The sequence below is a fragment of the Chelonoidis abingdonii genome, chromosome 8, assembly GCF_003597395.2.
Source record: "Chelonoidis abingdonii isolate Lonesome George chromosome 8, CheloAbing_2.0, whole genome shotgun sequence".
In the NCBI taxonomy this organism is placed as follows: Eukaryota; Metazoa; Chordata; order Testudines; family Testudinidae; genus Chelonoidis; species Chelonoidis abingdonii.
In genome coordinates this window covers 970668-997270 of record NC_133776.1, presented here as the reverse complement: position 1 = coordinate 997270, position 26603 = coordinate 970668, and the positions used below count along the sequence as shown (strand labels likewise).

The 26603-nt window shown below is 41.1% G+C and overlaps 1 protein-coding gene across 2 annotated transcripts in view; it reads right to left on the bottom strand.

Annotated features, from left to right (window-relative positions):
* ACAP2 (ArfGAP with coiled-coil, ankyrin repeat and PH domains 2) overlaps window positions 1–26603 on the bottom strand; it is a 129448-nt gene that overhangs the window by 59258 nt on the left and 43587 nt on the right. For both annotated transcript variants that reach the window (XM_032787523.2, XM_032787522.2), the window contains exons 7-10: window positions 26153–26197; window positions 24536–24631; window positions 19776–19850; window positions 6286–6398 (exon numbers count right to left, since the gene is read on the bottom strand). In XM_032787523.2, the coding sequence (XP_032643414.1) occupies window positions 6286–6398; window positions 19776–19850; window positions 24536–24631; window positions 26153–26197 (329 nt within the window). The remainder of the gene's footprint in view (window positions 1–6285; window positions 6399–19775; window positions 19851–24535; window positions 24632–26152; window positions 26198–26603) is intronic.

The following is a 26603-nucleotide window of genomic DNA, read 5'->3' as shown; positions in this document are numbered from 1 at the left end:
GGGGAGCTCCTGCCTGGAAAGCCCCAGGCTGTGGCCTAGGAATAGGCTAAGAGGTACTGGGGTTGCAGGGTGCAACCCAGGGGTAGGCCAAGGCAGCAGGTCCAAACCCCTTTGCCGATGATGAGAGGCTAATACTGCAGTCTGCCCCAGGGCGTGAGGCTAGCTAATGACTGGGCAGTTGCCAAGACCCTGAGGCAAAGTGGGGACAGAATGGGGGGGTTCCCAGGAGGGGGAAACCCCTAAGAGAAAGGGGTTACTGCCAGGGGGCAGAATCCCACATAGAAGGAGCACCGGGGTCCAGGGAGGGACACAGGGCCCGTAGCAGAAGCCGGAAGGCGGATCACCAGCCTGCAGAGGGCGCTCCAGCTGAAAATTCGAGCTAATTCCCAGGAGTGACCAGCAGGAGGCGCCACGGGGGTGAGTCACGCCTGGTTACAGTGTGAAACTGATTGTTCCTTCCTAAGTGGAGCACTTTGCATTAGTCTTTGTTAAACTTCATCCTGTTTACCTCAGATCATTTCTCCAATTTGTCCAGATCATTTTGAATTTTGACCCTGTCCTCCAAAGCAGTTGTAATCCCTCCCAGTTTGGGAATACATGGAGACAAGCTGGCCAGTTTGGGAATTAAAGCAACCACACACCAGAAAATAGGAGAGCAAGAGAAAATCCCTCCCCTCTTTTTTTTCCTTGACAGAATGTATATCATTGTGATAAAGTGTGATGTCACTGTAATAAAAGTGTAAAACTGGTTCTTGTGTCACCTTTACCTTTCATATTTCTAATTACATTTCAGTGAGATGTCCAGTTTCTATATGTAAACAATGCAATTTATCACCTCTCATTTTAGACTTCAGAAACAGATAAAGTTACTGCATTTATGCCTAAAAATGCAGCAAACTAAAGTTAGAAATGTACTTGTAAATAAAAATAAAGAAAAATGTATTTACAACAAATGGAAGAAAGAGGAACTTGATAATAATGAATACAAATCAGAAGTTAAGAATTATAGAAAATCAAAAGGGGAAGCAGAGGGACACAAGGAGAAATCCATAGTCAGTAGAGCTAAGGACAGTAAAAGTATATATTAGGAACAAAGAATCCTAATAAGCGTATTGGTGCCAATGGTACAATTATCAATAATGCACAAAATGCAGAAGTGTTCTATATATATTTCTGTTCTGTATTCGGGGAAAAACATTTGATGTAATCATATCATATGATAACACACTTTCCATTCCACTAGTAGCTCAGGAACATGTTAAACAGCAGCTAAAGTTAGACATTTTTAAAATCAGGAAGACCAGATAACTTGAATCCAAGAATTTTAAAGGAGCTGGCTGAGATGCTTGCTGGACCATTACTGTCAATTTTCAATAAGTCCTGGAGCACTGGGAAAGTTCCGGAAGAAAGCTAATGTTGGGTCATTCTGTTAACTCTTTAAATATTGGCACAAGTAATTATAAGCCTGTCTGTCTGACAACTGATAGCAGGCAAAATGATGGCATAGCTGATATAGGACTTGATCAATAAAGTATTAAAGTAGGTTAATATAATTTATGCCAGTCAACATGGCTTTTTGAAAATAGATCCTGTCACAGTAACCTGATTTTTTTTTTTGTTTTAGATGACATTACAAGTTTGGTTGTTAAAGGGAATAGTGTTGATGTAACATACTTAGACTTCTGGGAGGCATTTGACTTGGTACTCCACAATATTTTGATTTAAAAAAATTAAAACGGCACACAGCCAATTTTAAATCCATTTAATAACTGACAAGTCTCAAAATGTAGTTATAAATGGAATCCTCGAACAGGTGTGTTTCTAATGGGATCCCGCAGAGATTTGTTATTGGTTGAATGCTATTTAACATTTTTATTAATGACATGGAAGAACACAAAACCAGCACTGAAAGTTTGCAGATGACACAAAAATTAGGGGAGTGGTAAATAATGCAGTGGACAGGTCACTGATACAATGCTATCTGGATAACTGGGTAAGTTGGGAGCAAGGAAACATGCATTTTAATATGACTAATTGTAAATATATCCATCTAGGAAGAAAGAATGTAGGCCATACTTACAGGATGGGAGATTCTATCTTGTGAAATAGTGACTCTGATAATCAACTGAACATTTGTTCTCAGTGCAACGCTGTGGTCAAAAAGGCTAATGCAATCCTTGGATGTATAAACAGGAGAATCTCAAGTACAAGTAGAGAGGTGATCACTGGTGACATCCCTGCTGAATACTGTGTCCAGTTCTGGAGTCCACAATTCAAGAAGAATGTTGATAAATTGGAAAGGGTTCAGAGGAGCCACAAGAATGATTAAAGAATCAGAAAATATGCTTTATAGTGAAACTCAAATCGACCGAGCTCTGTAAGGCTAACAAAGAGAAGGTAAAGAAGTGACCCAATGACAGTCTATAAAGTGCTAACATGTAGAACAAGCAAGGGGCTCATCAATGCAGCAGAGAAAGATCTAACATGATCCAATGGCTGGAAGCTGAAGCTAGCTAAATTCAGACTGGAAATAAGATGTACATTTTTAACAGGGAGATTAATTAACCATTTGAACAACTTACCAAAGGTCGTGGTGGATTCTCCAACATTGACAATTTTTATAGCAAAATTGGAAGTTTATTTTGGAGGAGTTCTCTGGAGGTCAAACTAGATCACAATAGTTCCTTCTGGCCTTAGAATCTGTGACTGAAACAATAGCTGCCTTTTCCAAAGAGTCATAGATTCCAAGGCCAGAAGGGGCCATTGTGATCATTTAGTCTGACCTGCTTATTTCCTTTTTAAGAAAGGAGAAAATGGAGCTAGTTGTAGACACTGATCAAAGTAGACAAATGACTGTCTAGTCCATTGAGATATTAAAAATAGTTCTGTGTCATATTTTCAGTAGTAAGTTATAAACTATTAGCTAGATTATACAAGAGAGAGAAATCTGAAAGAATATAGCACAAAATCAACAAATGTCCTATCCTGACTCAAATACTAAATGTTGTGATGCCTTATACAGTCCAACACATCTGATCTTCCTCATTTCCAGAATGATTGTGGGACATTCAACTAGGCTTTCACACATGGGGAGATAACGTATCTGTAGTATACAAGAACTTGCTGTGTTAGGCTTACTGTATACTTCTAAGAGGACTAAAAATAAGAAAACAACAAATCCAAGATTTATTTCCCAGTGAAACCCAAAATGTTTCAGGCTTGCTGCAGAGCTGTTTATTTCAGCTCTCTCTAACAAGGGAGTATTTTCACAGTTGCCATTGTTTAGGTTTGTTTCAACATTATAAGGTCAGCTCAGCAGATTTGTGCTGACAGGATTTCATTGCATATCCTCCTGAAATTATTAATGTGGTCTCCCTATGTTTATTTTATACTGGCATCTTAAAATATTCAACAAATTGAAATTATATCATTATTCAGGTACAGCACCTTTGTAGCTTCTATCAATAGCTATGAAACCATGAGGCAAAGAGCATATTTGTCAGCTATTCCCCCATCATACAATTGCTGTCCAGCTTCCTTCCTTTCCACAGAGTTGGGTCTTTATTAGCACCAGAGTAAAGGATCTAGGCAAAAGAGAAAGCTAAAGTTTTGGCCATGCAGACCTCAATGAATGGGTAATTTCCCCCACTCCTTGTCCCTATAAACATCTCTCAACAAGGACTAGGAGGGCCTGATTTAAAACCCAGCAAAGTTAATGGCAATTGTTCCATTGACTTCACTGGACTTTGGATCAGGCCCCAAGCACCCAGGTGCACTGCCCTACATCCCCCTCTCTCAAGCCTATGCAGTAACCAGGACAATGACCCTGTCTGTCACAAGCCAGATCCTTTCTGGAGCACTGATTCTCTCCTAAAACACTAGGGTTCAACTTAAACAGCCGTGAAGCACTGAGTCCCAACCCTTCTTCTCCAGTCTTCTGGGCTAAACATGGAAAGGCTATGAGGGGGGTTTGAACTCCAGTTTGCTGCCTGACAGTGCAACACACAGCTCTCAGCACTGGTCTGGGCCAGACCCAGCTCAATGCACACATGATTAATCCCGAGCAGTCAAGACAGAAAAAGCCACTGTGTTAGCTACAGTGAAGGTACTGCAATGGCACTAATTTAACAAATGTAGGACCAATCACAATATATACATAAAGATCTAATTTATTTATTGCTTTAGATTTAAACAGTATTAAAGAGCCACATAGAGAAAGAGCAGACAATTAAGTCTTACATCAACGTAAATGATCAACAGCAACTTGAAAAAAAAAAAAAAAAAGGAACAAACTCATCCACCAGCAAACAATTAAGCCAAGCTGAAAAGTAATACATTACTTATTATGAAAAAACCTTTCATTCAGTTCAGAATTTCAGATTTCCCTCCTCCACACACACAATTGTTAGAAAGCAACAAAGAGTCCTGTGGCACCTTAAAGACTAACAGGACTCTTTGTTGCTTTTTACAGATCCAGACTCACACAGCTACCTTTCTGAGACTTGACAATTTTTAGAGAAAATGAATCAAAAGAAAAGTTTCATTTAAACCTGAATAAAAAATTGATTCAGTTTTGGCATTTCATCTCCTTTCTATTTTTGAAGGATAAGATTGGTGAGGAGGTAAAAAAAACAAGCCTGTTCCATCTGAAACTAAAATGAATAGATTCATAGATTCTAGGACTGGAAGGGACCTTGAGAGGTCATCGAGTCCAGTCCTCTGCCCTCATGGCAGGACATGAAAGTTTTTATTTTTCTCCTGAAAAATAGAAAAAAAGTTTTGAAGGAAAAAAGTGTTGATAAAAATTATGTATTTTCTTTGAAAAAACATTTGTCACTGAGAAAATTGACAAAACATCTGACTACCTTTATAAACAAACCGTAACCAATTAACTCTGCCATCCAGGAAATCAAAGCATGAAACAGCCCTCTAACACCTCAACCATAATCTGGAGATATGTTAACCATGGGGGGAGAGCAAATCCTAGAGTATTGGGGCCCTTGCAGAGAAAACCCTGCCAGCAATCCCCTCTTTTATAATGAAAAAGATCCAGCTGATGGCATTTAATGTTTTAAACCTGATGGACGTTAATAAAAAAAGATCTATTCTATCACTGAACAGCACAACACAAAGTATACGCAATTCCCACAACATACTCCAGTATGCACGGTCACTCTGAAGCACAATAGCATACAAATGCCTTAATATATGCACTGGGGCAATGCTAGGGCACATTACAACAAACAGGAGCACTGAATGGTCAGGGAAAGGACTTAAAACTGCAGAGCTGTAGTTTATAATTTAACATACATGCTTGACGTTTTATCATTTCTAGAACTGCACTCCCTTGAAATCACAATTGAGGCGCACCAACAGCTGAGAAGAGTATGTAAATAAAAAGTAAAATATTAAGAATAATATTTAATTTACCAACTTAACCCAAGGAAGATTAAGTTACTGCAAACAGACTACTTTACTTTTCAACAAGAGCATGGGGGAGGCAGGATAACACGCTAACTTGTATGCATGGACTTCACACCTTTTATTGATTTGCCTTAGCTTTCCAGTGTCCCCATGCAGACATGGCCATTGGAGTCCCTCAGTATTACCCCCCACACACACACACACCTGTATATTTGCATTTAAACCACAAGTCTTTACACATTTTTATTTCCCCAGGGTTTCTATTTATAGATAATGACATTTTGTGCACAATCACAAGTTATAATGTTCCACCCAAAGCAGTCCTGCTGATCAACTCCTCTCCCTCCCTTCCCAGTGCCTCCTGCACACCACAGAACAGCTGTTCTGCCACATGCAGGAAGCACTGGTAGGGAGGGAGAGGAGCAAGAATGGGGCAGCAGGAGAGGGGTGGAGTGGGGTTGGGGCCGGGGGGTGGACTGGGGGCAGGAAGAGGCAGGGGTGTGGATTTGGGGCAAAGGGGGTAGATGGAGGCGGGATCTGGGGTGGAGCAGGGGTTGAGCACCCCCAGGGAAAATTAGAAACCAGCACCTGTGGCGTCTATGGATTTCAATACAAGCTCTGAGATGACGACTTGCAAAGATCAGGACCTGTGCTTGCAAACAAGCAATAAAACAAAAATAAATTTCCTTGAATTCTGTAAGTCACTGCAGTAAATACAACAGGCCAAATGGTGCACCAATTTATGCTTCAGGCAACTCTGTAGAATTAATGGGGTTTTCCAGGGTTCTAAATCAGCCCAGAATTTACCTTAATAATCAGTATGGATACAAACCATAACACGGAGAGTTTTTGAAGTCTTACCTGTTCCAAGTCTTGAAGGCATTGCTGGCTCGCTTAAAGAGATACCCTTCCATAACAATGCCATTGGCTGCATCTACATTGTATTCTAGCTTAGTATCGTCACTGGAGAAACCCTGGTATTTAAAAAAAAAAAAAAAGAATTTCAAATGCCACTCAAAACATTAATTTCAAACTGTGCAGATATTTGGCAATGGCATCATGCTTGCAATACCTATTGATAATTCTACAACTATTAGGCCCAGACACAACATTAAGAATGTGAATTTTCAGGGAAGGTTTTAAGGCACTAGAGTCAATTTTATTTCACAAAATCTATACCTGTCATAACTGCATTATATAATAAGACACGGAGTTTTACCAGCCATATTTACAGATACTTGTGAAAAAGAGCAGCATTCTACAGCTCAATAAATTGCACATCAGCAGTAAGCTAGTGTCAGAAAAGCCAAGAAACTGAAAATCAAACTGAAATATGAAAACTTCTGTAATTTGATTAAAAGCAGTGCATCCAACTGTCTAGATACAAATGAGTGACTGAGTAACAATACCTGAACTAAGAGTATATTTTCAGAAAGTTGCAATTAATCAGAAATTGTGGTAACCACTAGGCCTTTACTGGAACCTTACGTGTCACAGCAACAACACGCTCAGCACTGTCTATTTGTGTTTTGTATAGAGTCCCCCATCCCACAACCCTATTTCTTTTATTATCCCTCTGCTTTGATTACGTCTGAATTTTAGTGCCTATTCTGAATTTCACATTGATATTTTATTAATAGGGTGAGATTTTCAAAGATGTCTAAGGGATACAAACACTATTCCCAGTTAAATGAATAGTAAATAAGCATCCAAATACACTAGATGGCTGTGAAATTCATATCCCGAATTGCCCTTTGGAATCAAGACTGAACTCACAATTATGTATCAGATTATTCAATAAATGTCAGAGGGAAAACAATGAGCAAAGGAGGACAATATCTGGCTAACGAGTCTGACAGGACTTCTCAACCTTGCCAAAAACACAAAAGCGAATGGAAGCTGAACATCCAGAACACAAAATAAATACTTCACAGGGTCCACCGAACAAAAACATGGGCATGGCTGTCAAAGATACAGCAAATGGATTTTGGAATAATGAGCACGATTCCAAAATTTCTGCAGTGACACAAAATGCATCTTCATTTGAAAGGGAACACAATGACCCAACCACTCCTTCAAAGTTTTTGCTCCTCTTCTGACCATCAGCCCTTCAGTCTTGCTTGCTTTAAGATGAGGTAGCTGCTCTTCTTCCAGGAGTTAGTCACCTGTAGACCTGCAGCATCGTTGTGCAGATGTTGATTGACTTTTTGGAAAAGGAAAAAGATAGCTGAGTGTCATCAACCTTTTATTGGCCTCACCACTCTCTAGATGGTCTTGCATGGATAGTGAAGAGGGAGATTAGGATAGGTCCTTAGGTGAGGATTAGAGGGTGAGGGAAAGGAAGAAAAGCAGTTGTCCATTCTCCCTACATCCGGTTAGAGAGAAACAATTGAAGCCATTGTATTGCTATGCCACCTTCTCTTGACACATCATCTAAACAGGGCAGCTGTGTCAGAAGTCAGAGGAGAGGTTAAGCATAGAACCATGAGATGTAGCCTCCATCCACTGCCAGAAGAAGGCTGTTTTAATGCCATTAGTGCTGGCTGTATGCCTGGTGTGGCCAAACCGCAGCTCACGAGCCACATGGAGCACTTTTACAGTTAAGGAGTGGCTCATGGAGCCCCTGCATTCTCGCACATTCTCCACCTACCAGACTGAGGAAGAGAGCTTGGGGCTTCCGCCCTGGGCAGGGTAGTGGAGCTAGGGGTTTATTCTCTGCAAGGAGCGGGGAATGCCATGGCTTGGGTGAAAGCCTAAAGTCGCAGCAGGCGCCGCCCCACGGGGATGAGGTCCCAAGCCCCAGTAGAACTTCTGAAGATTGTATGTGGCTCAGAGAATTGGTAAGTTTGCCCACCCCACTGTATGCTGTGTCCTTGTCTGGGGCCTGATTGCAAAGCATCCAGCACAGCTGCAGAGATCGTACAAAGCTGGAGCTTGGCTGTCACTATTTTGTCAGTGATTTTACTGAAGAATGTGATGCTAGAGACAGGACGATAGAAAGACTGTCTCCATCTGATATTGGCTTTTTTCAGGACTGAGTCAGCTATTACATTCTTCAGGGAGGCTGACAGATTCACTTCTATGAATGAGGTGCTGATCTATAAGTAGTATGTATAGTCATTGCTGCTGGTTTTCATATTCCTGGAGGTGCACAGACCTGTTCCTTGGGTGGACAGTTCAAATCTTCCCAAGAAATTCTAGATCTTCATTGCACACAATGGGCTGAAGTCTGCCAGGGATTTACATGCACACAGAGTGACATCATATACATATATACACTGAAATCTTAAGCCATGGCCCAAAGGACAAGAAATACATATTTAGTGCTTGGCTACACGGGCAAACTCAGGAAACAAACTGAATTCACTTTCAAAAGCAGTTTAAACTGCATGAATCCACTGTGTGGTCATGCTTATTCAGAATTAAAGTGACCTGAATTCAGCATTATCTTAATTCACATTGTAAACAAATTGAAATAAACTGAGGGCTTTTCTACTAGAACATTTAGTTCACGGCAAGCTGGGATCTGAATCTACCCTACACAGCAGGGCTGTGTAGACAAGCCCTAAGTTTAACCAACCATTCATCACATTGAGGGGCAGTTCATTGCTGAGAGTGAGAATGATAAACTTGCACAGAGACTTCAGAGAGAGCAAGGTGGTCAGATCATACTAATTTTCAGCAGTAGCTAAATTAATGAGGGACCTCCATTTAACTCTGATTTGAGCTTTGCTCCATAGGGGCTCATCTACCAACACTTTCTGTATTGCTTTTAACAGTATCATATGAGAGTGTCGTTACAGCAGTACAGCCTCCTAGTATGGAGACATTTATACCCGTATAAAGATGCTTGTTGAAGCATAGCTTATTCATGAAAATGTGGAAAAATAAGCTATGCTTCTATAAGGCATCTTTATACTGGTACACATGTGGCCAACACTAGGGGTTGTACTGATTTAGCTATTTTGGTGCTGGGTGGGGGGAGAAAATCTCGCCCTTAACTGAAATAGTTGAATGGACACAAACTGTGTTGCAACCAGGCGTAGGGAAGAAGGAAAAAAGGAGGCAGCAAAGACAGCATAATTTCATCCCACTGACGAGCCTCATACCATACTAACAGGATTCTAAAAGGACCCCAGAGGGAACACAGTTCTGCCCCTGTGATTGGAAGAAAGTGTGATGACCTAACAGAAGATTAGCCAAGCAGGGCAATGGGATGGTTACAACTGTTAACATAGTCCTTTTATGAATGGATGCGGGCAATGAAGACAACAGGTGCCTCGGCACAGGACAGTATATTATTCAATAAAACGGCCAAAGAGCTTACACACAGAATATTCTCAGCTATTCCCAATTTATTTTAACAGGTAACTATAACATGATCAGAACATTGGCTAATAATTCAGAATCTGATAATAGACACTCACTATAAAAGTAAAAACTGTTTGAATTTTAGCAGTGACCAGCTATTGTTTGGGCTTAAATATTAAAAACACAAAACCAAAGCAGTTTATAATCCAATGCTCATAAAACCCAGAATTCAGACATGCATATTTTTCTTTATTCCTCAACACTTCATAACCCTTAATACTTTGATATCTGGTCTCAAATTCAGAAGATGCTAAATATTACAAAAATTTCATATAAAAATGCATACTCAGTATAAATATTACAGTACCATTTCAGCATAACTTAAGGATGCGTACATTACATACAAACATTTTAAAATAGAAGTGTTTTACAAAGTATTTTCAGGGCTTCTTCTTCCACACACTGTCCCCTTTTCAAAAGAGCTAAAATTTGCTGGGTTAATTACATTTTGTAAGAAAAATGTGAAGTTAATAAATGTTTTAATTTCTCTCTCAAACTTACCAACTCCCAAACATAATGAAACCTGCTGAAGATTTGCATCTTACTGTCCTTAATGATTTCTGTGACTTCTTCTCTGAAGAAAAAAGGTACCTTTCCTGGATTCTTTCTACCCAACCAAGAGTGCCATATAGTCATCACATTCGCCTATAGATTCGCAAAATTGTTTCTGACATAGCAATTGTCTTGTAAAAAGAAACATGAGCCATTAGTTTCTTTCTTTGTAGCCTTGCGTGAATGTAAACGATCCAAGTGCTCTCTCATTATGCAGCTCCTGCTTCAATTCAAGTTGACTGAAACCATGACTTTCTCTTAAGGCATGGACAATATTGCTGATCTTAGCTCAACTGACTTGCAACCTTGCATGGTACATTAAGACTTGAAAGAAGGTGCAGACAGTTTCATACTTCCCTAAATACATGCAGCACACAACTGACTAAGTATTTTTAATGTTTGTACTTCACATCAGGTTATTTACATATGAGTCAAAGCTCAAACTGCAAGAGAAAGACAAAACCCATTAAAGGCCTCCAACTGCTCTATCCATAGTATTTCAGAGGTGAAGTTCTGGAGTGTGTTGTGTGGTGGTGGTGAGATGAATTTTCTATAACAGCAACAGAATAGTTGTTGAAAAAAAACTAGCAAACAGTATTTTCTTTAGCGCCTTTGTATTTCGTAATATAAACAAGAGGGGCAAAGCAGTCATATTACTGTAATGTATTTTTATCCTGGCATATGGAAAAAAGTTTCATGAATCACAAAAATAATCAGAGGGGAAAAAATATTTCCAGCTCTTTCCAGAGAACTCTATAGGAAGTATACCCAGTCATTTCACATGATTTAGAATTTTATATTCTTTAAGCATAAACATATTTGCTAAAGATTGATAACTTACTTGAAAAAAAATTTATTTAAACAGAAAGTATGTTTCAGCTAGCCAGCACAGAAAAACTGAAGTGCTACAACATTAGATTTCTAATTCAAACTATATTTTCTACTTTGGTATTCATTCATTTCTCAAGATTTGCCAGTTACTGGGGCAGGGGCATATAGAGGAAGTGAGGCAGACAAACAATTGAAAAGTATAGTATGCTCGTCTACTTTTTCATATCTTTGAAAGACAGGGATCCCTTTAGTAAAGTTACCCCAAGGCAACTTTCACATGTGCAACCAACACTAATTTAGTAAGTCACATGCACAGTTGCTGACTCCATTGGTGCTCTTGGGATCAAGTACCCACAGAAAAAAAAAGTGTTGGGTGCTCAGCACCACCAGCATCAGCTGTTCGGCAGCTGGGGGCAGCACTTGAGGGAGTGCAGAGAAAAATGAGCAGAAAGGGTTTCGGGGGAGGGTTTGGAGCAGAGGTGGGAAGAGGACGAGTGAGAAGGGGTAGAGTCACGGCACAGCAGGGGTAGGAAGAGGCTGCGCAATGGCGAACCTCAGTGGAAGGGGCAGAGCACCCCAGGGAAAAATAAAGTCAGCACCTATGCAACATCCCAGTACCTCTTACTAAACTTGACAGTGTTACATAATAGCCATAATTTCTCAGAAATTCTTGAAAAACATCACCAATATTTTAGACATACTGGATTTGTTTCAAAATTTGCTATGCGACGTATTTTTTCCACTTTTATGGTAAGATAGTTTTCTTGCAGCTATTGCATATAATCCTATTCTTCAGCAACTGCAGTTCTAGATCCTTCCAATAGCCAAAATTAGTGACTGGTTATAAGATCTTCATTCAAGTCTATAGAAAGGATGGTTAAACTCATTTTGCTGGATTCTGAAGGCACTCAATGTTCAAACGTTGATTTGTACTTTGCTTAAGTGAAACTGTGAAAAAAGGAGCAGAGAAAAAATCCAATAAAAAATAGGGTGGAAAATGGGGCAAGTTGAATGAACATCAAATACGGAAAGTGAGACAAAAGAGATGAGGGGAGAGAAAATCTTAATGAAAAATACAGCATACCCAGTATTTAGGATATCCATTGTGCAAACCCAGCTTTTGAGAGGGGAAACTTCTATTCCCCCTTACACAGTGCCAGCATCACAGTTAGATATCTTCGGTTTTGAAACTGAATCACCATGAGAAAAAAACCCAACAAACTTGAGATATTTTAGCAAAACCCAAAATAGTTTGAGAAGTTAGCAGAAGCTGGGACAACACAAGGTCGTCTCATCCCTATTTTAGGGCCAGGAAGTAACTCTTATTATTACAACAGTAGTTCTGTTTTAGGTGGTTGAGAGGGATCATTTTCCCTTCAGGAGCAAAGGGCGAAAATGTGCATGTGCTTCAGCAACAGTAGTGAAGGAATCCACTCCTGATTTATAGATGTGGCAGCATCTGGCTCTTCATCTTGGCTGGAGGAGACTGCTATGATACTTTTCTCATCCATCCTCCCTCACTCCATATCTCCCTCCTGAGCTTTATTCTAGACATTTACTTTTTACATGAAAGAACAGTGTTTGAATACAATAAAAATACAGATGTTACCATATTATTGCTGTGTTGACAGCATCATACAAACTATGTTACAAAACAAAAAGTTATTATGGCCTTGAGAGAAAGGGATTAACTTAGTGAGTCCAAAGTTATTTAACAACTCAACAAGTTGTTGCTGCTGCAACACCTGGCTGCATCAGACTTCTACGAAAACAAGAGCTCTGGCAGTCTTGCATTAGACTGACAATACTATTCACTGAAGGCTGCCTATTCCCTTTTGGCAGCTAAAAGACTTGTTTTTCCATCTGTACTTTTACAGCAAAAAGAGTCCTAGAACATACCTGATGTTGCCATCCTATTCCACCAACCACCATGTACCCAAGCATATGAGAGAAAAGTTCATTTACTGTATTTTTAAACGTATGGATTGCTTCTAGCATCCTTGTCAGGTTCATGCATATACTGCAGACATAAGTTAAACCATAACAAATGGAGATCTTACCTAAAGAAAAATCAGACTACCCAGCACATCTAACCCAGCCCCACCACTTTTACATCAACCTCTCAGGAAAAGCCAACATTAAAAAATACACCTTTCAACGAGAACAACAAATCAAGTCTTTGTCGATCCAGTTGAGAAGTGAGTTATGATTATTATATACACAGAAACAGTCCTGTCCCTGAAGAGCTTGCCATCCACACAAAAAACGGTAACTGACCTTCTGTAACTGTTCTCTGAGATATGGTGCTCTTGTCCAGTCCATGTTAGATGTGTGCACGCCGTGTGCACTACTGTCGAAGATTTTTCCCTCAGTGACAGAGGGTAAGAGGATGGGTCAGGGAATGGACATGAGCAATACGTATCTAAGAACAGTTACAAAAGGTTAGTGACCATTTTTTCTTCGAGTGCTTGCTCATGTCCATTCCACATTAGGTGACTCTCAAGCAGTACCCAAGAAAGTGGGCTCTGAGTTCATGGACATGCATACTTCAACACTGCTCTCCCAAACCTGACGTCATCTCGAGCCTGCTGGGTGATGGCGCAGCGGGATGAGAAAGTATGCACTGATGACCAGATTGCAGCACTTCAGACATCATGTATTGGAACATGGTCCAAAAAGACTGCTGAAGAGGCCCGAGCTCTTGTGAAATGAGCAGTCAAGACGACAGGCGGTGGAACATTCACCTGCTCACAGCATGACCAAAGGCAGGAGATTATCCAGGATGAGATTCTCTTGGTGAAACTGGTTGTCCTTTCATCCTGTCTACTATTGCCAGAGTCGCGTGGATCTGGGAAAACAGTTTAGCCCTCTCGATGCAGTAGGCAAGGGCACGACTAACATCCCATGAGTGAAGTCGCCACTCTTCTGAATTCTTGTGCAGCTTTGGGAAGACGACTGGCAGGAAAATGGCTTGGTTGCTATGGAACTGCGAGACCACCTTTGGCAGGAAGGCCATATGGGGGGGCACAGTTGAACACTGTCCTTTGGAAGATGAATCTCATGAGTTCTGGGTGAAAGGACCACTTACGGTAAAGGGAAAAAGATATGCTGAGATTATCTGTCAGGGCACTCCTGCCTCCTGGAAGGTGGGAAACCTTGAGATGAATGAAGTGCTTCAGGCAGAAGCCCCATAGAAAGATGGCCTCCTGACTCAAGGCGGAGAAGTGTGCTCTTCCCTGCTTGTTGTAGAATATGGCTGAGGGTTTGTCCATCAGCACTCGTACTACATTGCTTGTGATTTGGGGAAGAAACCCTTGGCAAGCTAAGCAGACCGCTCTGAGCTCTCTGATGTTTATATGCTAGAAGAGTTTTTCTTGGGACCACAGGCCCTGTGTCCTAAGGTAATCAAGTGTGCTCTCCAACCTAGGTATGAAGAATCTGACGCTATTGTCAGTGACGGCTGAGGGGGAACAAAGGGGACACCCACTACCGCCGAATGAGTCACCAGTCAAGGGAGGTGAGGACCAGGGCTGGAACAGTGAGCACCGAGTCCAAGCGGTGTCTGTTTGGTGAGTACACTGAAGCTAACCACACTTACAGGCTCTGAGGCCCAGCCTTATGAGCTGTACCATAAGTGCACGTGATCATGTGTCCTGGGAGCATGAGGCAAATGCAGGCTGTTGTGATTGGATGGGCCACAACCTTGGATATCAGGTCCAACACTGTCTGAAATTGAGCCTCTGGAAGAAAGGCTCTGTCCTGGTCAAATCCAACACTGCCCCAATAAACATTATTCTCTGTACTGGAATGACTTTTCTTCCGTTATCAGCAGGCTCCATACTCAGAAGGTGGCTTGGCCCAGGCTGATGCTGTTCTTGACTTGGCCTTTGATCAGCCAGTCTGACGACGACCACTACCACAGCCACACATTTCATAAAAACCTGGGGGCCGTGGACAGGCCAAAAGAGAAAGCACTAAATTGACAGTGAGTCTGGTAACCCTAAGGAATCTTCTGTGGCCACAGAAGATGGAAATGTAAAAGTAAGCATCCTTCAAGTCAAGGGCTGTGTACCAGTCCCCTGGATGGGATGATGGAGGCTAGGGAGACAATGTGGAACGTCAGTTTCTTGAGATAATTGACTTGAGGTGACGCAGGTTCAGGATGGGAGCAAGGATCCCCTTGCTCTTTGGGATTAAGATATTTTTGGGAGTAAAACCCTTTCCCGCACAATTTTTGAGGTACTTCTTCCACAGTCCTCACCCGTAAGGCTAGGAGTTGTTTGTGGTAAGTGTCCCTGAAGAGGAACAGGAATGGGCAGTGGAAGGGATAGGTGGATGAAAACTGAAGGGTATAACCACTCACCACTGTATTCAGCACCCAGTGTGGTCTGATGTGATGTGGGACCACACCAGGCTGAAGTAGGAAAGTTGGTCCAAAAACAAAGGAGGGCAGGATCCAAAGCAGAAACTGGCTAGTGCCCTCGGGTTCACCTTCAAAAGGCCTGCTTGGGCCTGCCCAGAGTACCTATGAGACCCCTGCATTGAGGCTGAGGTAGATGGAAGCAGTTGATGGTGCTTGTAACCGCTGCTGCTTCTTTTGAGCAGGTCCTGTCTTGGTGGCAGAGCCCAAAAAATGGGCTGGCTACTGAGAGCTGAAGTGTTTCCTTGAAGGAGCTGGAGCACAGAAGCCCAGGGACCTGAGGGTAGCCCTTGAGTCCTTCAGGCCTTGGAGCTTTGTGTCTGTTTGCTCCAAAAACAATGAGCCTTCGAAAGGGAGGTCCTAAATCAACTGCTGGACCTCCTGAAATAGCCCTAAAGACTCCAGGCAAGAACACTGCCTCATAGCCACTGCAAAGGCCAGTGGCCTTTGCACCGTGTCAGATGCGTCCAGGGCTGCCTGGAGAAGCTCTGGCCTCCCTCTTTGAGAACAGAGGATTCCTGCCTTGAGTCCTGAGGCACGGAGTCATTACAACTGGATGGAGTCCCACAAGTTGTAATTTTGCATCTCCCCAGCAGGGCTTCTTGGATTGAGATGCATAGCTGTAGTCCACCTGGGGAATAAATGTTTCTCCCAAACAGATTGAGTATGTGTGTCCTTCTGCTTGGGGTTAGCACTTGCTTGGCCCTGTCTAGTCCTCTCATTGGCTGCCAATAAATTAGGAACCCAGGAGATGGCTGAGAGTATAGGTACTTATACTCTTTGGCTGGAATGCAGTATTTCTTCTCTGCGCTCTTTGAAGTGGGAGGAAGAGAAGACGGGGTCTGCCAGAGGGCTCTGACCGGACCCATTACAGCCTCATTAATGGATAGGGCCCCCTTATATGGTGCTGCTGCAGCCAGAATGTCAATGAAGCTGCAAGATGATTCCTCAAACGCCAGCCCCAGAATAGCTGCTATGCTCTTTAGAAGCTCCCGATAGGATATAAAGTCATCTTTCAGCAGAGATGGGAGGAGGAGGAGGAGGAAGAGGCCTGTACCAGGGGGTGGGGAGACTACTTCCTCTTCTTCAGCCTCAACTACTTCAATGGGGCCCATGTCCCGTGTCAGTACTGGGTTCAGTGCTGAATGGAGTGGTGCAGGAGCCCTCCTCTCAGAAGCAACTGAGTAGAACTGGTGAGGAGACAGACCTAGTACCAGAGAAAACCCTTTGTCCACCTGGCCAGGCACCAGCAAGGAGAACCTCACCAGGGTCCAGTGGCACATAAGATAGGCACCAGTGGCAGTTCTTAGGATGGGTGTAGGGCTCCACCTTGGACTCTGGTGAGGAGGAGTCCTGAGGTGACCACAGGGGAGCAGTAACCCTCACTTCCACCAATTGGTGTTGAGGGTCTGGCAACCAGTGCTGGACTGGGGATGACATCATAGAAGAAAGTAGGCTCAGTTTGCCCCTGGAAGGTATCAAAGATCCCGGTGCCAGGAAGGAGCTTGGAGCACCATGCTCTCTCCTGCTCATGCTCATCAGAGCTGGTGGTTGTACCACTGGAGTTGGTGGTAACAGGAGTAATAACTCCTTGGTTGCTGCAAAGGTCTCCGGGGTTGAAGGCACCATGATTCCATTGGTGCCACAATGACTTCTTGGCATCAGCAAGGGGCCCCGCAGCAGATAACATTCTGGGGGAAGTCAATGGTGCCACCACAAGACCGGGGGTGGGGGGAGGTGGGAAGGAAGGGGTGGAGTGGTCCAGCATGGGTTGCATTCTACCACTTTCCCCTTGCTTGCTTTTCTTTGGCACCAGCAAGCGCCCTCTCTGGTACCAGGATATGTGTGCTGCTGGAGGAGTGCTTTGCACCGAGGCCCAAGTAGCTCGGCTCCAAAGCCAGTCTAAGAGCAGCTTCTATTAGGATAGACTTCGATCTAGCCTCTGTCTTTCTTCGTACAAGGCTTAAATTCCCAACAAATTTGACAGTGCTCTTGTACGTGAGCCACTCCCAGACAACTGGAATGTGGGTCACTCGCAGCCACAGGCATGCCACAGAAGAGATTCTAACTATCTACACTAGTGTAATTTACAATATTCATGCTACAACTAGACTAAGATTATTAAACTAGGATACAGAAGAAATCACTGAAAGATGCCTTGCCAAAGCAAGAGGGGTCGTTCCAGTAACCATCACAGATGATAAGAAGGAACGGAGAAGGAGTGGGGTCCGTGGGGCCCCTTATACTAGGGCATTAGCGTGCAGCACCAGAGGGTGCTAGAGCCAGCCCAACAGATACCACTGAGAGAAAAATCTCCAGCAACGGTGCAAATGGCATGCACGCAACGTGAATGGCCATGAGCAAGTACTCAAAGAAGAATATTCAGACACACTGGAAGACCTAGATAAGGTGTCAAGTTAAAACTTTGAATTATATGTGTACACAGACACTTGTTATTGAAGGTTAGTCTTTGTGGGAATAAGTGAACCTTTAGGAGGGATGTGAAGACTAGTGGGAGGAGGGGAGTGCTTGGCTTGCCAACACTGAGGCTCACATGCTTATGGGATAGCATGGAAGATGGTAGGATGATGGGAATGAGAGAAAGAAAGAAAGGGGACAGCAAGGGGCTGGCATTCTAGACCAACTGACAAGGAAATGAGATGACATAAGAAACAAGATCTAGGCTTTAGGCCAGCTGAGAGCTGTGAAGGCTCTGCGAGGCAAGAAGCTTAAACCTGGTACATAGGCAAGTGGAAGGATCTGACGAGGAGAGAGACAAGGAAAGCAATTTTAGAAGCTGTTGTTGAAGGTAAAGGCATTCCACCAAAAAAAACAGACTTCCTTCAAGGCCCAGAATTATGAATTTAGGCACTATCATCGCAGCACATGAAGCGATCTTGATTTGTGAGCTGAAGAGTGCATGTTCTAAACCCTAGAGCTTTTTAGAGCAAAAACAACAGCATGAATGGCATCTGTAAATGCACTGGGAGTCCATGTAAATGGTGTAACATTATTAAGAAAACAATTAGAGATGACTTGATGAATTAAATTATTTTCATATAGTTTGCTAACCTAACTCAAGTGCAATAGTTGAACAGCAACAAGTAGTAAGATCCAGTAAGGGTTTTTGAAGTTCTAACTGATCAGGTTTCCATAAGTACTGCATTTCTTTATAAAAGCTCCATAGTAACCACTCAGCTTATTAGAAATCGTTTACCTGCAATGCAGCCTTATGCAGCATTTAAGGAAAAAACAAAAAAACAAGTCAGGACAATGGGCCTACAGCAATTATGATAGCTCATGGTAACAAGTCACGTAACTTACTCCTTCAGAGGTCAATTGATAGCATGTACCAAGAGACGTCTTAATCTTGTGCCAGGTGCTGCTGTTCTCAAAGAGCCTATTACTTTCCAGTGATAGCTTTTCCCCAAAATAGAACTTCCATCCTATTCCCAACTTCATTTTGCTGCTTATTAAAAACTCTAGTATTACAATAGCAAAATGAATATTGACCCAGATCTTTACAACTATCCATGCCACTGAAGATGTTTTGTTCCATTTGAAACAGCTGCAGTTTTCCCAATATGCAATAGCATCAGTTAATACATATTCAAATTTTCCACTAACTAACTTTCAGTTAGCGTTTAGCTTTCACATTCTTATACATTTTAATAAGAAATACAAGCCAAGCTTCCCCATAGATTTTCTTTAACTGTTTGTCTACAAGGTGGCAGATACTCTCAACTTCAAAACACTTATCATATTTGGCCCTGATTCAGGAAGAAAGTAAACAGAACATACATCCACAAGGCCTATGGACAATGCCCTTTCTGTAGCTATATACTAAACAATTACAGCAAACAAAAAGTTAACTTTATGGCAATGAAGACTCCAAGGTACCATATTCAGAGTCAGATTTCTCAGCATTTGAATATACTCATTCAGTAGAACAATGAAATTGGTATTTCAGCTAGCGCGCAGAAATATTGTGACCTTGTTTGGTAACACAATCCAATGTCTGCAAACCACCTCTCCATTTAATTAACTGTAATTCTATCTCACTGCACTGCAAGGACACTTTCTGGCAGTTCTAATGCAGTGATGCTCTGTTGCTGAGACATACCAAGCAGATGTATAAAATGTGCATAGTTTCTCTATTTTACATTCCTTTAAGTACCTTTTGTTGAATAGTTGAGTGCTTTTGCTCCATCTCTCTCCTCTCCTTGGCAGCATCTACACCCAACCGATCCAGCTGTAAAGAGAAAAATAAATTTGGCTCTTTAGACTTTGTAATGCATATTAAAAAAAATACATGATGTCTAGACATTGCATGACTTGTCTTATACACAGGAAAGTCACTTCCTTGATTAGAGAGCTTTACCTTTACTATCAACTAAAGTTCCATTTAAAACATTTTACTACCATTCTGAATTAACAGGACAAGTTTTCCTGATACAAAACCTCTTTGATAGGTGTACATTTCCTTTAGGGTCTAAGGAAAACGTTTCCAAGAATAGTATGGTGCCAGTGATATGCGACTGGTACACTGCATTGATGACATGTTCAGCCTCTGAAGAAAGGAATGACTCATGCTTTAGCTGCTCTTGCTGGCTGACTGGTCCGTTCAGCAGCAGTAGCATTAGCAGAGAATGTCAGACAGAAGGGGAGGTTGGTGACTTTCCCCTCTAAAAAGATGATGACGACAGCCCCACCTGGGCTTTTTTAAAATCAAGAGCTCCACATGCTCCCTGAAACAGCATTAAATGGGGCAAGGTTCTATTGCTATTCAGCTTGTTCGCAGCTTCCAAGATGTTGTAAAAATAGTGATTATTGCAGAAAATGTGACACACAGGAGATATTTCTAAAAAAAATATCAGAGGGGTAGCCGTGTTAGTCTGGATCTGTAAAAGCAGCAGAGAGTCCTGTGGCACCTGCGTCACGTGCATCTGACGAAGTGGGTATTCACCCACGAAAGCTCATGCTCCAAAACGTCTGTTAGTCTATAAGGTGCCACAGGACTCTCTGCTGCTAAAAAAAATAAACATTCAAATGTCTTGAGAACATTCAAATATCACTATGTAAAACCTATCTTGTGATAAAAGATCAGTAAAACTATGATAATAGCGTGACTGATGTCAGTGCTTTTACCCAGAATTACTTGTGAGAGATCTATGAATATATGACTGGTTAAAAAGTATTCTGATGAGGTGGAGATGGAAGCTCGTTGACACATCCTTTGGTACGATACAGTGTGTGGTATAATATTTTGTATACTCTTGCAGACTTTAGACTTTTTCAACATCCTATAAAAATTAAGTACAGTAATTTGGTCCTTTTACCCTAAACCATAATAATATACTTCCCTCAGCCCCAATCATTGTTACAAGCTCACTGAACATTAATGCAAATAAAGAAGTTATGGTCTGAGGACTAACAGAGTTGGCACTAAACAGAGTTATGACCAGCAATTTTGCAAGTGACATAGCCTTTGCCCTACCTCAGCAAAGCTGTATGTATCAGAGCGCAACTGCATTTCTCCACCACAAGTCAGTCATGGAGAAGGGCACAGTACCTGACCAACAGAATCCCTAGCAGAGAAAGTCAGTGCATAAACTAACAACTGTGGGTAAGGATTTCTGCTCTGCCCTGCCCTGCTCCTTTCTACCATTACCGCAATGCAAAAGGAGTGGCGACTGGCTGCATTTCTCTGTTTGAGAAGAGAGGCTCTGCAGCTGGCTCCTATGACCCCAGCGGGTGTCCAGAGCATGCTTCATTCCAGCTATCCTTGGGGTTCCATTACTACCTGGCCATGTTTAGAACAGGCCTTCGGCTGCTCTAAACTTCATAGGGCCAGGGCTGGCACCAAACTGGCCTCAGAATCTGGACACCGTACCTGGCTTCTTGCCAGCACTCCCCCCCCACACCCCCCGCTGCACATGGTGGAAGACGCTGCAGTACTAAATCCAAGTATCATTCTAAATGTCTTGCTCTGCTAGACATGAGTATCTCGTTGGATTGTATGTGCTATCGTCATATGCGAAGTTATGAAGTTTGGCTGTGTGTGTTATTGAAACACGTTTTGAGGTTGAACACTCACAAGCAGCCTTTCAGGTCCAACTGTTAAAAGGCCAAACAATGTTAATGGCTTATTGAGGAAGTGCACACAAGCACAAGGACTACCCCAGGAACTGTGTACAATAGAAGCACCTCAGAGACAGCACTACACAATGGGAACCATCTGACCCAGAGCACAGCAAAAGAGCTTTCCAGAAAATGGGAAAAAGATATATAATGGGAGAAAATGACATCATGATGATACCTCATTCTCCCTACACCACCACCTGAGGAATAAAGACTGAATGGGGGGGGAAGCGATGGTCCCAGGCTAAGGGATTGCTAGCCTATGTATGAAAACCTGGGAAACCCAAGCTGAAAAGCCAAGGCAGTTTGTGCATTAAGAAGCTGCCAGCATCTATCACTCTGAGTGAGAATTTGCTAATTCATATCCCACCTATATAGTACGTTAAGCTCAATTTGTGGTTTTGTTTATTTATTAGGTAATCTGCTTTGATCTGTTTGCTATCACTTATCTATCCTTTTGTAGTTAAAATTATTTTACATTTTAATCCAAATCAGTGTGCGTTTGACTAAGGTGCCTGGTGAAAATCTCAGCTTGGAAAGGAGAGAGAGTGGTGGACCAGGGGTTAAACCCATATAAAGGCCAGATTTGACCAGGGCAGGACATACTGTTCTAAACAAGCACGTTCTTTGCAGCAAAAAAAGACATGATCTTAACATAATAGACAGAAGAAAGTACAGATGGGGGGGAATAGCAAATGGCACAATTTCAGGATCTTGCCACAATCTGTTGCATTTCTAATCTATTGTAGGCATTCTGAGATTCATATTTTACAACACAAGTTTTCTCCCTCCCCTCCCCTCTTTTCCCCTTACCACCATTAACTTAAGTAATTTGGAAACATCAAAGCCTCACTGGGAAAATCTAAAGTTACTATGAAGGAAAGACATTTCTTCTATTTTTCTTTTAAAGAACAAGAAAATTATATGCAAAGACCTACATTATAACACTGAAGCTGCAGAGTAAGAAAATGGAGGTTAAAAGGCACACAGATTCCTAAAAAAGGTCACACACTTATCTGAACCTTTAACCTACTAAAGTAATACATAAGACAACCCTAATAAGAGATGGAGGAAAATAACTGTAGAAATATCTGTTCTTATACTTTTTTCCCCATATCACCACAGCTGCACATTTGAAGACCCCTAGTGTAGATGTTTGAAATCATAAGAAGCCACACTGCTGCAAATCACTTTTTATACCAGTGCAATGCATCTACAGTAGTGATTTGCAAACACAAACATGCATGTACACATGGACACGCTCCAAATCACAAACCACCTATTGTAGTTAAGTTTAAAGTATGTGTGCCCTATGCACTTGGCAGCACTTTATGTACAGTCAATTTAAGTGTTTCTGCTGTGTAATTAGTAGGACAGTCAAGCGATTAAAAAATTAATTGCAATTAATTGCACTGTTAAATAATAGAATACCATTTATTTAAATATTTGTGGATGTTTTCTACTTTTTCAAATATATTAATTTCAATTACAACAGAATACAAAGTGTACAGTGCTCACTTTATATTTATTACAAATATTTGCCCTGTAAAAAAACAAAAAGAAATGAATTGAAAAATACTATCTTGTTTATCTTAGCGATTGGCTGAACAAGAAGTAGGACTAAGTGGACTTGAAGTCTCTAAAGTTTTACACTGTTGTTTTTGAGTGCAGTTATGTAACAAAAAACTACATTTGTAAGTCACACTTTCATAATAAAGAGCTACACTACAGTACTTGAATGAGGTCAATTGAAAAATAGTATTTCTTTTGTTTATAATTTTTGCAGTGCAAATATTTGTAATAAAAATATAAACTGACCACTGTACACTTTGTAACAGAAATCAATATTTTGAAAATGTAGAAAACATCTAAAATATTTAATACATTTCAGTTGGTATTCTATTGTTTAACAGTGTGATTAATCACAATTAATTTTTTTTAATTAACCATGTGAGTTAACTGTGGTTAACTGATAGCCCTAGTAATTAGTTGTAGTCAACTCCCATGCTTGGGTGAGTCTCTCATACAAGTGAAGAGAGAAATACTTAAAAATAGGAAAATGTAATTGTAAAAAAAACAAACAAAAAGTCTTCAGGAGGAGCCAGTACCTGAAATCAGTTTTACCTCAATTATTAAAATAGGGGAGACAAGGTGGGTGAGGCAATATCTTTTCTTGGATCAACTTCTGTTGGTGAAAGACAAGCTTCCAAGCTTATCCACAGCTTTTTTCAGGTCAGGGAAAGGTATTCAGGTAGAACAAGGTAGAACTGATTGTTTAGCATAAAATGTTACACAATCTGTTCCACCTTATATTTAGTAGTGACACTAACAGCAGCAACACTGAAAACGTTATTAAAATTAAACAATTTTCAAGTTGACAGTATCTCTTAAGTTTCCAGCAGCAATACTAACTGATACATTGCATAACTTGTACATTGTATAGTATACAGTGAACAGCATGAACATACTTAAAACGGGGACAGATTTTACTATACATGTGGAAAATGGACAAATTAATTTTGCTGAGGGAAATCTGAAAAATGCAAGGAAATATAAAATTTATTTTTCTGGCAACCTTAATGCTGTATTAATTTTTACTTTGCATTTAATTAGTAACACTTAGTAGTAGTATTTAAAATGTATGATTTTTATGCTGACAATATGCCTTCATGGTGGCTATCCCCCATAGTTTCCACTTTTATTGAATAAATATACAGTGGCTCTGGTATATACATAGTTCTCCCGAACACAAATTAGTATGTGCATTTTAATTCAAGAGTTGATTCGTAACATTACCTGTGCTCCGAGATCATGCATGTATGGCCTAAGCTCACTAAACAGATCATAGCCTTGATGAAAGAAGGTCAGATGAGCATACATAAAGGATAACATCTAGAATGAAGAAAGAATAAAAGTATACATTAGAAAAGAGTTTTAAATAGAGCGTTATCAGATCTTACATACATAACTCACATTGAATGAACTCACAAAGAAGCTTGAAGTGCAGGGCTTAATTCACTACTGCCCTGCACTTCGTGGAGAAACACGAGTACAAAGCGAGTGCAAAGCAGGTGCAAAATACTACCATTCTGACTTGGTAGTGTTCTACACCCACTCTGTGGTCAGGTCTAAAGTACTATACAACGGTCAAATAGGAAATGAATCACCCCACCAAGTTAAATGTTTCATAAATGGGCTAACCTAATTGACAGGTGAGGTCATGTTTTAGTCAGATTGTTTAAAACTTTTGTTAAAAATGATGAAGCTCAAACACCTAAGAAACCAGCTGGAAGGTACAACATCTGTTAATTAGGGATTCATAACTTCTACAATTACAGCTGTAATAGCTCACAATCTGCTTCCCTGGACTTCCAAGAAGACTCACCAAAAACAAGAGAAGAAACCATCAAGCAGTCTTCATACATTGTAAGAAAAAAGAAGGGAAGATATACAGGATAACGAAGGCACAGAGAAAAAGATTGGTTTGGAATAATGACCAGGCCTCTCACAGTTTAAGTGAATTGTACAGTCTCGTGAAAAAAGGGGAATGTGAAAGGGACAAAGTCAAGGACACTGTCTCCAGTTATGTATCTTCTGACACTCGAGACAGGTGAGATTTGAAGCAAAAATGTACATTGGCATCAAATGGTCCCAATCTATTTTCTTCATGTAAAAAAGGTGCCATTTTAAGGAACTCCATCTTGAAAACAGATTGGGAGAAGTATTAATTATTTTTAAGTGAATGCAGCTTTCCTAAAGGGTGCCTTATCGAAAGCACTGGAGGCCGAACTACTCACGTTTTGCTACAAAACACGTACAGCATACACAATAGCAATAAAAACCTTAGTGATATTCCTCCACCCTGATGTGAAGGGATCACCATTAAGTGTGTATCTACACTGCAGTCAGATCTGCAAGTGCAGTTCAGCTGGGCATACCTGGACAAACTTTAACTTAACTAGCACAGCTAGAAATAGCAGAGACTATGTGGTGGGTGGATCTTGGTGCAGCTAGGACAACAAGTACATATCCAGGTTTGTGGGTAGATTTGTCCTGTCTGTGCTGAAGCCCAAGCTATCGTGTCTTCACTGCTATTTTTAGCTGCACTAGCTAAAATAAAGTTAGTATGGGTGTGCCTATGTGAGCTGCAATCCCGCCTCCGACAGCAGTGCAGGCATACTGGTAGAGTGTAGTTCACATGCCCACTCAGTCTTAGCTTCTCTTGCTACCACCAGCCAGTGTGCCAGTTGTGATGGTGGTTGTGAGACATGGAAGCAAACAGACAAATTCATGTTATATAGGTCGCTGATCAGAGGGTAGCAAATTGCAGTCTGAAATATAAAAAAAAATTTAAGATTTAATCAGAGATTTTACACAGAAAATGTAAAGATCTTACCGATTTTAAGATCTTACCGATTTTAAGATCTCCGATCTCCTCTTAGTTTGAAGAACATTAATCTAGGAAAAAACAAACATCTTGCTTCATTCACCAATCCTCACGCAAACTGCAATAATCCAGGTTATTTGCAACTGTTAATAAAGTAACTTTAAAATATGGGGAAACAGAATTCAAAAATCTGACTCTCCATAGCAATTTTTTTTTATTACAGAGATGACGACAACTAATTGTATTTACTATCACCATTTACAGTTAGAGAAAAAACTTGCTATGCTAGAATTCCCCAAAGATGCTCACAAAAGTTTAATATTAGTTGAAAAAGTATTTCAAAAACCTCATGGGTTATGTTCTTAAAATCTATTTATGTAGTGCCAAAACATGTCAGACACTTCAAAGTCAAGCAAGAAGACTGGGTCCCCACCTCTGAGACGTGAGTCAAAAAGGGTTTGCAAGAATTCCATTAAA